We start from the raw sequence: 13172 nt of genomic DNA on the forward strand, positions 1-13172 counted from the left end.
TAAATAGTTCACGTTACTGTATTGTATTAACAGTTAACTTCAGTTAATATTGTATGTGGTGTTCTTTTGTGTGGTGCAAATGTTCCATCAAAACAAGTTCCCTCCCGAGACTATTTTGCAGAGCCACCACCGCTGCGTCCGGAGCATAGCGCCGGCCAAGACGATTGTGATTGATTGGTTGATTGGCCCTATCTTTGCTATTTTAAGACCATCCTGTGCCTGCGTCGTTTTAAATAGCAAATGCACTTGCAACCATCTGTGCGCCCATGGGCGTGCTGGTCTTACAGGGAGGTGTGTTCAAGTGAATTCTTGGCGTATTGCTATCTTGAGGCAGCGGGAAGTGATCTCTCCGTTGACCAACAAAAACCTGGTCTAAAGTCAATAGCGCAGCATGTCATTGTTATTTTAACAGCGCATTAGTAAAATGCGCCTAGGCTTATGCACAGAGTGCGCACACTATGCTTGTTACACACACAGGGAAGCGCAGCAGCACACAAACATGCAAAATATTACAAATACAAATATTATGGTGCAAATCCGCCATCATAATAGCAATGTGCCATGGTACAAACGTGCCTGGCTTTTAAAGGGAATGGGAGATCAGACACTCTGATTGGTTTATTGTATGTTATGCCCAGAACACACCTATGAATTAATGAAGACACTAAGTACAACCCTTTTAAACCATGCGCCCGGCGCACGGACCCTTTTTACCGCCGTCAAAGTAGCAAAAGTGGATTTGGATACGCCCTGAACGCACCTGCGCCAAGCGCTTCATGCCGTGCGCTTAGATCGTTAAAATAGGGCCCAGAGCGTTTTTTTTTCTCCTGGAGATTTTGGGGAGTTTCTCAGTGACACTGCTGCCGCTCTTAGCATTGTCTTCATTGAAATAAATAATATTTAGTCAATACTAATATATATTTATTTATAAAGTACATTTAAAAACAACAGAGTTGCACCAAACTGCTGCTGCACAGTCACAGCATCCCTAGTTTAGTTTGTGTTTAAATGACAAATCCTGTTTTTTTGCTGCCTCAACGCTGATGCTTGTTTTTTGTCATCTCTCTTTTGTCATTTGTCACTCTTGATCTCGATCTCTGTCATCCTTTAATGTTTTCTTTGCTCACAGGCTTTCCTTGATCTGTATTAATTCTCTTTTTTCTTCCCTGCCCCCATATGCTGCATCTCCCTCCATACTGTCCCCTTTCAACCTCCCTGCAGTCTCCTTGTACATCCTGCAGTGTGGTCCTGATACCAGGGGAGGATCAGGTTCTGGAAGAAGGAGCAATACACAATGGCTGCCATGATGACCACAAGACCAACAGCAGCAAGGTTAGTCTGTTGTTGTTACCTGAACCACACAAATGATACTTGGAACTGTTTATCTAATATGATACATGTTTGACACTATTAAAGTTATTTTTCCATAAAATAGTGGGGCATCATTTAGTCAGGCTAAGCAGCAAAAAGGAGGACTTAAAAATAGTTCAAAGAAATAGAACTCCATAAGTCCCAGATAAAGTGTGCCACAGTCACAGGCATTTAAATTGATGTGACTGTAGCACGCTAAATTTATATTTCATATTCAGACTATTTCACATCATTGCTGACCTGTTTCCAAAGTAAAGATCCATTATAACAGCTTCTTTTTTTGGAAATTCAGGGCTTCTCTCTCCCCTCTTTCCACCTTAGGACTCTTCAAATCTGAAGTGTTCACCAGCGATTTCTGCAGGGCGCAGCCCCAAGACTCTGAACGGCCTGCTCAGTCCTCAGCTGGAAGCCTTGAACAACAGCCAGACGTCACTGTGTGAGATGCTGCAGGAGAAGGAGAAGAAGACATGGAGTGGAGGAACCATGGGCATGGACCACTCCGCGCTCATTCCTCTACGCTCCAAGAACTTCAGGGAGAGGAGTGACGCTCACTTTGTGGATGTTATTAAAGAGGACAGGTTAGAATGACCTAAGGATAAATACATTAAACAAACCTTTAAATAATCCTGTTACATTTAGACATATGTACAGTTGATCAGGAAGTCAATCTCAGCTGTTAATGTCCATTTTTCCAGCCAATGTGATTGTAACATATAAAATCCCAACTGAGAAGAGAACTTTTCTCTGTGCTTGTGCAGCCTTATGAAGGACTATTTCTACAGACCTCCCATAAACAAGCTGAGCCTCACCTTCCTGGAAAGGAGCCTGGAGTCTGCTTACCGGATAAGCTACCAGGAGGAGGTGTGTGTGTGTGTGTGTGTGTGTGTGTGTGTGTGTGTGTGTGTGTGTGTGTGTGTGTGTGTGTGTGTGTGTGTGTGTGTGTGTGTGTGTGTGTGTGTGTGTGTGTGTGTGTGTGTGTACTGTTTATGTGCATGACATAATGGTTCCTGTATACCTGCATGTTTCATAAGTGCAAATGCATTTGAGTATGTCTGTTTATTTTTTTTTCATCGCACCTCTGCTGTCTCCACCTGTGAGTGTCTACCTGTGTTTCTGCATGTCTTTCTCTGTCTTGTCTTGTCTGGGAAGCCTGTTAGCAATGCATTATGACCAGACCTTAACTGCGGCAAAGAGAAATCACTGCAGGACCTTAAAAGTAGTTTTGTATTAGTTTGTGCTGTCCTCTGCTGGTGTAACCTTAGAAGTGCATCTTCACTCTTATGGCTGCAACTGTTGCTACATTGTGTAGTCTAGATTCTGAGTCAGAGTCTGTTTTTTTTCCTTCCTTTCTCTTTCCCTCCCAGGTGGAAACCCAAGCAGCGGTGCAGACTTTCGCCAGTCCAACATTCAGTTCTTTCCTGGACATGCTGCTGTGCTGTTCAGTGTTCCTGGCTCTCTCACTGGCCTGCTTTCTTCGACCACTTGTCTCCCAGCAGAGTTTGTCCATGCCAGCACTCATTCTGACAGCTGTAGCCACCCTGTTGGAGGCTGTGGCTCTGTTGTTTGCTATACGGTGAGATACTGAATATAGAGAATGGGTTGAAAACTAGGGGCCCATGGGCTAGATCCAGCCTGTGAGACAATGTCAGAAGACCCCCTACATGTTTAGAATGTATTGTTACCTATGGCCCTGCAAATATTTTTTCCTGTTTTAATTTGTTGGTATTTTAATTTAGAGTAATAATTGAATTTAAAGGCCAATCCCAACACACAAATTGGCTCCACACTTCACGTTTAGCAAGCTGCTCCTAATTGTGCAACTTGTCAACATTAACACTTCAGCTATGACAAACTGCACTGATTTTCCACGTCACACCTGACACTAAAATGTCCATTACTTAATTTAAAAGAATGGAGGCCTGAAAACTGTCTGCCTTCAGACCCCTGATACAGAGGATAAAAAAACTGAAAATTAGTTGTTTGCATGCTTACTGGATTATCTTTACCTGCTTGAAGTCATCGGACAACTGCAATTGGAAAGTAGTTTTATGTTAAAGGAAATTGTGTTGTTTTTTTTCAGTTATCTTAGAAAGAATATAGAAGTACTTTATAACATGGTAATCTTTTTTTTTTTTCTTTAGTTTTTTTTGCATATGTTTTCCAGAAGATGTATATTTTGTAAAATAGTGGTGTCTTGTAATGTGGCTATATTGTTGATGGGCATGTGCTTTCTGTTTTCTAATGGGAAAATAGAGTGGTCGGTGTGCTTCTCTACTGTTAGTATAATGACAATATATTCAGTTGGAAAGCGGAGAGAGAAAGATGGACAAGGGGGAAACCCGGGATAAAAAATGTTACGTCTACCAGGGGAAACTCAGGCAGGGTGGTAAAATAAGTAAATACATTTGGATTATGTTACATAATTGTCACTCAAAGTGTGTGCCCTGATATTAGATCCACATTTATCTATAAAAATAACTGGTTTTGTTTACTGACTCCTGCTTTGTGTTCATGTACTGAGAAGCTTTATGACAGTTATGTATGGAATCAGTTTATCATTCAAGTTGGTATCAGGCTTGCGTCAAACAGGACACTCAGGTATCAGATAAACACTTTATTAATATTATCTCTAATAATCTTTTTATCAATCACATGTTTATTGTTTTTCCTCTTCAGTATGGCTTTCTACCTGGACAGTGTGCTGAATTGCACTCGGCTGCTGATGAGAGCGATTTCAGGCTGGATAGCGCGCCACTTTATAGGAGCTGTCCTGGTTTCCCTGCCCACTGTGGCCGTCTTCTCCCATGTCGCCTGTGACATGCATCTCTCCATCCAGGTGGATTTGAAGTTTCATATTTTCTCTATGTTTAGAAATGGATCACTAGGGTGTTGAAAACTAGTATTGTTATTTGATTGTAGCCTGACAAGCCAGACCCACATCAAGATGTTGGGTCTGGGAACTCACCATTGACGGAGCTCAATCCGAGGGGCGGGATAAACGGTTGTCTTTCAAATTCCCTCTGCACGCAATAGGATAGCGCAACAACCAGACAGAGCAACGAAGAAGGTAGCGAAGCTAGTTGATAGATTAAATTTTTGCCGTATCCGGTCGGCAAAACTCCGAACACATCTTCCTTTTTTAAGAATGATTTCAGTGCCATTCTTTTCTCAAAGAAAAGCTTAACTCCAAGTCTTCCAGAAGAACGCTGTTCCCAGCAGCAGCAGCAGCAGCCATAAGCCCGTCCACCGACTCTATACACAATGTGATTGGCCTGACCAGAGTTTGGTTTTTCCAGCTCGCAAGCCTAGACCCCCCCCGGCTGCAAATTAAATTTGCTGGCGCTAGTGTGCGTCTAGATTTCTAGGCTAATTTGATTGCTGTTTTCATAGCAGATCTATTCTCTCTCATTCAAATTACTAGTTGAGTTTTGCTTCTGATCAGTAAAGCACCTTACCTGTAGGGCTACTATTCTCGTAAAATGTCCATATCTAACTTAATTGTATTCACCATGTCTTTTAGTTGTACAATATGTAAATATAGCTTAAAGTCAGTAAAGTTTATGTGATAATCTTATGGGCTCTTTTGACTAATGACATTGTGCCTCATATTTTCCCCAGTTCACCATGTTCACCTGCTGTGCAGGCATCATAGCTATCATTCAGTACTCTAACTTCTGCCAACTCAGCTACTGGATGCGCTCAGTTCTAGCGACTTTGGTGGGACTAGCACTGCTTGCCTTGCTTTTCGGCTCCCCCTGCAGGTATGACATACGAAAGAGACAATGAAAAGAAAAAAAACAGATTTGAAAAATGTGATACAATTGAATTGTGTTTTCAGTAATGATGTAGAGATAGGCGTTTTTTTTTCTTTTCCTAGTCAAAAGGGGATGAGAGATATTTAAAAATATGCTTTGATGTTCATTTTCTATTTCATATAACAAAAAATTAAATCACAAAAAAGGCCTGTTTTTTCATATTCAGAGACCGGTGTACCAGTGTTGTTTTCAGCACAGGCTAAAATGACTTTGGAACATGTATACTGTTAATATTAATATTTACAGTCTATGCTTTGGAACCCTACTCTGATGATGCTTGAGCAGACTTTTATTTCAAAATGTCACATTTATTTATTTCCTTCTCCCTGCCTCCGTCTCTTAGTACCGGCATTATGCAACATGACCCCACACAAATTGCAACAGAAACTCTTTCAACTGATCTAGTCTCATAAAAGTCTCCGGTGCTGGGTCTAGTATTAGCTGCTGCCGTTTTCGTCAAGTAGCAGCTAGCTAACAGCTAGCCATCAGCCCGTTGTGACCATAGGTTGTGACCCGGTTCCCCGGTGCTGACTGATTCTGGTCCGTGTGCGAGGCTCTAGTGTGACCCGCACTAGCTAACATTAGCTGGGTATCAGACAAATCTGCTGAGCTCGTGTTTTATTCATGGGTGTATTAAGGTTTTATTTCCTTTGGCAGATAGTGATATGGTTTGATGCACTATGCCAGGGAGGCTAGCTAGGTGCGTTTTGTCCGAATCTGTAAGATAACCAAACTTAATTTAAATATAACGTGCAATAGGGAAATAAATGTTAACGTTACATATAAAATAAAGATCACTGAAATAAAAGTAAAACATATGTATTTATGCTTTTGAACTATATTGACTAATTTATATCTTTATATTGCCTCATTTATTCATTTCAAGATGTGTTTCATAGCCATATTTATGTATATTTATGTAAAGCGGTGCAAAAAAACAGAGGATCAGTTGCTCAGGAAGTTGGGGTACAAGTTTCCCTCAACTGCAGAATCAGACGCTGCGAAGCGGAAGCTAACTTCAGCGTGGTGTCAGATGAGTCCATACAGTCTATGGTCACATCAAGTTTGAGCCATTTTCAGCGCAAAATCTCCTCACATTTCTTGCAGAAAATCTTCGTGCACCGCCACTTCCCTGTGATATACACACAGAGATTTCTGCACATGACAGGCCTTTTTTTCGCCATGACTAAAATCACATCAGAGTAGGAATCCAAAGTCATTTTAGCCTGTGCTGACAGCAACACTGGTACACTCACTGGTGCTGTTGCCTTGGAAATGACAACATCCGGTCTCAGAATATAAAAAAACAGGCCTTTTTTCATTTCTGTTTTCTAGTGATTTTATTTTTTGTTATATGAAATAGAAAATGAAAATAAAAGCATATTTTAAATTTCTCTCATGCCCTTTTGGCCATGAACAGGAAAAAACACCTTTATTTAAATTTTCTAATTTTGTATTTTAAAATGAAAATCAAAAAAAACATTCATTTTTTGTTTTTTAATACCTGTTTATGAAATGAAAATCGAATGACCAAAAGATACACTGACCCACTGGGCTACTAATTGAAATTTCAAGAAAAGAGCACAAGTATTTGTTGGATAGTGCTGGATTTGTACATGCACTTGATGCATTCATTTATGTTTTATTTCTTCCAGTGTGGCTAAAAGTCTAGTTTTTTGGTAAGTACAATGATTATTGTAAGCATTGTCAGTGTCAACCAGCCAGTTTACTTCTTTTTGGCAGACAGTTGCTGGTAATCAACTCCTGTGTGTTGCCTGCATGATGCAGAGTTGAAATTTTGGTGAGGTGCAAGCAACTTATGCCAAAAGCTTCTGTAGTTATGGTGTGTACTTTCTACTAGCTATAGAAGATGCAAATTTATTTTGAGAAGCCAAAAATTTATTCTACCCTCCTGTTTAAATATTTTCCTGCATTTCTTTTTCCTCGCTTTCCACCAGGTCGGATGGTCAGGGCAATAACAGCAACAGCAACGGCTCCATGGTCATGTCTGAAAGCCCTGCAGACCCACAGGACCTGCTGGGGCCTGAGGCCTGCGTGGCCTTTTTCCTAGTCCTTCTCCTGATCTGGTTCCTTAACCGTGAATTTGAGGTCAGTCACCGCCTGCATTACCATGGCAACGTAGAGGCTGATAAACACCGCATCAAGATCCAGAACATGAGGGACCAGGCCGACTGGCTGCTTCGCAATATCATCCCCATCCATGTGGCCGAGCAGCTGAAAGTCACCCAGAGCTACTCCAAGAACCACGACAATGTGGGTGTAATATTTGCCAGTATTGTTAATTTCAGTGAGTTTTATGAGGAAAGCTACGAGGGAGGCAAGGAGTGCTACCGTGTCCTCAACGAGCTAATTGGAGACTTTGATGAGCTGTTACGGAAGCCTGCCTTCTCAAATATGGAAAAGATCAAGACCATCGGTGCCACGTACATGGCAGCAGCAGGACTCAATGCGCAGCAGTGTGCAGATGCGGCACATCCTCATGCCCACCTCCGCGCTCTTTTCGAATTTGCCCTTGAAATGATGTGTGTGGTGGACGACTTCAACAAGAACATGCTGGGCTTTGGCTTCAAGCTTCGCATTGGATTCAATCATGGGCCTCTAACAGCGGGGGTGATTGGCACCACTAAACTTCTCTACGATATCTGGGGCGACACAGTCAACATCGCCAGTCGCATGGATACTACAGGTGTGGAGTGTCGTGTCCAGGTCAGCGAGGAGAGCTACTGTGTGCTCAGTGCCATGGATTATGAGTTTGATTATCGGGGCACAGTTAACGTCAAAGGAAAAGGACAGATGAAGACCTTCCTTTACCCGAAGAGCAGTGACAGTGGTCCTGTGCCTCAGTACCAACTCTCAGTCTCACCAGAGATCCGGGTACAGGTGGATGGTAGCATCGGCCGCTCGCCCACTGATGAAATCGCCAGCATGGTGCCCACAACCAGTATGGCTGCAAGTAGTACCAATACTACCATACCCAGTGCCAGCACTGGTTCCTCTACTACCACAGGGCTTAGCCATGAGAAAGAGGCGGACAGCCATGAAAGACATTCCTCTACAGAGACCTCTCATGCCAGGCAATCTACGTCTCACCTAGAAGGACCTCCTTCTTCTGCAAATAACAAACAGCTCATCATCTCATCTTCGGCCCAGCAAAATACACTCCAAAATTCCCAGAAAGACAAATGTGATGATGATTATGACAGTAATGTTGGAGAGTTAACCAGACTTTAAGAATTTGCTACAGTTGCGTTTTTATCATAAATCCTCTACCCTTTAAGCGCTTGTTCCTGCCGGTTGGCATTTGTAGAATTGCTGTAGATTTGGTCCTACCCCAGGTAGAATCAGAGAAAAAGACCCGCTGGCCTCTTCTCTGCATCAGCCAGGCAACTGGTTGTTTTTAGTTTAAATCTGATTGGCCGATATTACCAGTGGAGGGTGCTGGCTGAACCACAAAGTGAGGGTCAGGCAGGAGCACACAGAGGAAATGGGAAGATGTGATGACTCTGAACCTTCTCTTGCCTGCTACAGATCCCATTGTCTCTCATTAACTTACTTGATTATCTGTACACCTTTAATCTTAATTATTTCTTTTGTATGTCTTTTAAGTGCCTTTAGAGTAGATATAATGTAGTATAATGTGTAGACTAAGCCTTTTGGAGTAAGGGAAGAATAACAAAGGGAAAACTGTCAATAAGCAATCTTTTTGGAAAAACTGCTTAACTTTTGTTACAACTTTACATTGTATACTATGCTTTGCTATGATATTTTGCCTTTTATCATAGAAAACCTCACCGTGGAAAGTGCTTCAACATGAGGAGAATCGCAATGCGTGTCAAGTGAAGGGAAATAAGACGGTACACCATGATATGTATTAGTAAAAGCTGCACTAGAATGCAACAGAGCCTGTTTCCATGTTCTTTATGAGAACCAGAAAACTCTTCATGAAAGGCACAGCAGAGACTAATCAATACAGGCTAAGGGCAGACGGGGCTGAGCTGTGTGCAGTGTGAATGTATTTGTTTGCATACAGTGTGTGAGTGTGTTGTGTCTGTTTAGTAACAAGATCATGCAGGGTTTAATGAGGAGAGGTGCCTATGAGTTACTCGACTGACTTGGTGAAACTGCAAGATGATGACAAACAGTTTAGGAATGCAGTGGGAAAAAAACCCTCTTGGTTTCTGATGTGACAGCTTTTTCTCTGGCCTCTGTTTAGATCTTTGTATTGTCTCAGTACTGAGGCATGATGGTCTCAGCTACATTTAATCAGCATGCTTGTAACAACAGCATCGTAGACAAGGTTAACTGTTACTAGTGTTTGTGCCCTCCCACATGATCCAGGCTCTTATGAAAGCCCAAGCTGTGTTTAGTGTAGTGTATGTATAATGAGTATTTCAATGGATCCTACAAGGCATTGCTGTACCTGTAGATTGTATTGACGGTAGGTTTTTCTATGGATTACACTTTGTTAGTTGATAGTGTTTTTAAGACATGGATAATCAAAGTGGAATGTCACAAATCAAAACTAAGTGTGTTTTATTGTATTTATTGTTACACAAAACTTGAACTGTTCATGTGAAGCTGCCCTCTCTAATTTGTATGATTTGAAAGACATTACTCAATGGAAACAGCTGGATGCATTAGTTGCTTCATAGCATGCTTTCAATGGCATGAAACTTAATGTAATATCACTGTAAATGCAAAGGAAGTGTAACAAATGTATTTTGTGATATATGTTGTTTTACTCTCTTTTTTACTTCATTGATTTCCTGCTATTATGTCAGATTACTTTGGAATTCAAACTGATTAAACTGTGCATCTCTGTTGCTGTTACATTTTCTCTACTGTCACTGTTTCTTAGCAAAAAGGATTGTGTGCTCAGAGGCAAACAAGTTTTACCATGAAATCCACTTCAGTGTCTTATTTATGATGTTTCAATACCTGCAACACCTTAACCTTATATTTTTAAATTACCATTTTATAATTAGTACTTTTTAGGTAATAAAGCAAACAAAACCAATATTGCAGAAAACTAGAACCAATTTGCCTTCTTTTATCATCAAATAATTGATTCCAACTGCAACATTTTTTTTTTATTTTTGAAAAAGGGGGAGAGAGATGGGGGACGTCATGCAGCAAAGGACTCAGCCTACATGGGCTGCACGCTCTTACTGGGTGAGCTAGAGGCCGCCCCCCCAACTGCAACATTTAACATTACTCTAGTAGTTCATAATTTGTTTCTGTGTGAAGATAGGGTAGCTTGTGCCTTTTAACTTGATTTTCCTATATCTTTGTTTTTATTGTGTGCTCTGAATTGCTTTAATTTCTTAGGACACTGAGTATTTCTCAAAAGCTTATAGTATGCATACGCAGTAGAATGTTCACTATTTGATGCTTAAATCAAATTTCATTTTGATAAGTTTTCTTCTGATGTTTATAACGTCATGGAATGTGAGCAGTGCCTATTCTTAATGTATACAATTAAATGTAAACATACCAAACATATTCAACATTAACAATTAATTCCTGTTTCATTTGGCTTTCCATTGTGTTCTGTATCTGTTGCTCGGATGGAGTTGGGTTGATCTAATGCAATAATAGTTAGTTTGAAATGGAAAATTTACCTTTACGCTTATGAGCACACAACCCTTGTATCAGCCCAACATTTGTGTTTGTTGTTATACTAAAATAAAGGGACACTTAAAATGATTATTGTTATTATCTATGGTTAAGTGCTTAAGATATAGGTCATGAGAGTGTCAGGTAAAGTGTTTCCTCCTTGGTCATTTTGATACACTCTTTTGAATTATGTGTATTTTATTAATTGAAATTTTTTTCTGGTTAGTATTGTATTGAACAATAAGATCGGAGCGTCAACTTTTAGTTTTGATTGCCACTTGGTTTTTTTCTGCTATTTTTTCCCCTCTTTGTTTCACTATAAACATGTTGATTTGGTTTGATTTATCAAGATGTAAGTGACATTCTGACCCAGCAGGATGGCACACTGAGAATTTCGATGCCAAAGAGTGTTATTGCCATCTCTTGGAGTTTCTTTGTATATCTTATCTTCTCCTTAATTTGCAGGTCATTTATATATTCACTAGTGTTAAAACACATATGCACAATGCACTCACTTTTTATGTACAGTATGCCTTTATATTGTATAGTATATGGGCATTTTCTATTATTTATATAAGCGCATGTACTAGAGTATTAAATAGTCTAAAGAACTGGGTCATTTTAACCATGTTGGAATAATACTTCTGTGTTCCGTTTGCCTGCATGTGTGTAAAAAGTGTGTTTGTAAAACTGTGTGGTTGTGTGTGTTTTGGTAGGGATGCTCTAATCTTATCATCTCAAAACGAATGACATGCTAGGACAGTATAATACAGATACAGACATCCTTTTTTTCTTTTCTTTTTTTTAAGTTTAAACTGGCCAAATAAAATGGTCGAAATACTAGATGTCTGCAGGTAGGCAGTATTTCAGTAGCTGCTACCGCAAAGTATTAATGAATTGAGCCTTCTTTGGAAATGTTTTTGTAGCATGCTGATAGGTATGCAAGTGAAGGTTAAAAATTGAATAAAGTCAGTCGCTGGGAAATGTTGTCCGTTTTAATTTATAGCCTGTACACTTCATCCGGTTCTGTATTCACCCATGGTGGATTGTAACTAAGTAGCCCACATGTTCTCAAGTACATTTCTGAAATGGCCAACAACTTTTAGGTACTTGTACTTTACTTACGTATTTTTGTTTGATGCTGTTTTATGTATTACACTGTTATATACTACTCCATTGCCTTACAGTGTTACTTTTGTAGGTTAAGTACAACACATTAGACACGTTTATAAAATATGCTACATAATGAGTACTTTTATTTTCCATCATTTAAACAGGCCTATGTTTTGCTCATAATACTTGTGTACTATCTCTTCTAAATGCAAAACTTTAAATTAGAATTAAGTATTTTTTACAGTGATTGCTACTTTTATGCTATTTAAGGATCAGAATACTTTTTCTACCACTGGTATTTAAGGTTACCCATAGAGAGTATCAAGAGAAATGAGAATTACTTACAATCTTTGGTTGAGTACATTCACTATGTTTAAATATTTTGACTGCTCAGGAATATTTTGAAATATGAGAAATTCCATCCATCTTCATTTGGTTACCCGGATCGGGTCGTGGGGGCAGCAGCTTCATTATTACTTTTTCACTGAAAACTGGACAGCGCTCCTATCCTGATAATTATTAGTTTCAATTTCTTAATTGATTGCTAATTTGCACTTACATGAATACTTCAAATACAAAATATGACTAAGGTAGATCTCAATAGAAAGTTGTTCTTATATAATGTATTAGTATATAGGGACTTTGATGGGACACTATAATATTAAGTTAAATTTGAAGTAAGTAAAAGTAGCAATACCACAGTATTAAAAACCCTGCATTCAAAGTACAACAGTATTATTGGCAAAATGTAAAGTATCAAAGGTAAAGTACTAATTATATATTTTAACGTTATTGTTATTGATGCAGCATTTTAATGGTGCATTTGTACAATGTGGAGACAATTCGAAGTAGTTAATATACTACTAGGTAGTTTAATGTATAGCATTAGTTACTTTCCACCACCAATGGTAATAATAATATGATAGGCATAAACTAAATATATAGGGACTAATTTAAGTATTTCTATTTATCGACAGTGCATTGTGTTTTCCCAAAAGTGAGTCTTTTCTGTTTGTAGTATTAACTGCTGTGTGTTTGTAAAGTTTAAAGAAGGTAGAACATAGTAACATTTTTTATTTTTGGGGTTATTCCACCCCTAGAGGCAACTTCACGTACGTCCACGTGACGCACGGTGCACAGGTTTACGTCAGGACGTCATAGCGCGACACCACCCCCTCCTCCCCCCACAGTCTAGCTGGGAAGAAAAAAAAAACTTTTTTTTTTTTGTATCGGAGG

The 13172-nt window shown here is 39.6% G+C and overlaps 1 protein-coding gene across 2 annotated transcripts in view; it reads left to right on the forward strand.

The window, feature by feature from the left end:
* adcy9b (adenylate cyclase 9b) overlaps positions 1-11499 on the forward strand; it is a 39196-nt gene extending 27697 nt beyond the window's left edge. The window contains exons 3-10 of one of the 2 annotated variants that reach the window (XM_078268695.1): positions 1222-1332; positions 1693-1949; positions 2130-2232; positions 2736-2944; positions 4048-4207; positions 4990-5132; positions 6842-6865; positions 7145-11499. In XM_078268695.1, the coding sequence (XP_078124821.1) occupies positions 1222-1332; positions 1693-1949; positions 2130-2232; positions 2736-2944; positions 4048-4207; positions 4990-5132; positions 6842-6865; positions 7145-8438 (2301 nt within the window). In that variant the 3' untranslated portion in view covers positions 8439-11499. The remainder of the gene's footprint in view (positions 1-1221; positions 1333-1692; positions 1950-2129; positions 2233-2735; positions 2945-4047; positions 4208-4989; positions 5133-6841; positions 6866-7144) is intronic. The other variant, XM_078268696.1, reaches the window with a different exon arrangement.
* Positions 11500-13172: the final 1673 nt, after the last annotated feature.

This window comes from Sander vitreus, chromosome 15 (genome assembly GCF_031162955.1).
Source record: "Sander vitreus isolate 19-12246 chromosome 15, sanVit1, whole genome shotgun sequence".
NCBI classification, from domain to species: Eukaryota; Metazoa; Chordata; class Actinopteri; order Perciformes; family Percidae; genus Sander; species Sander vitreus.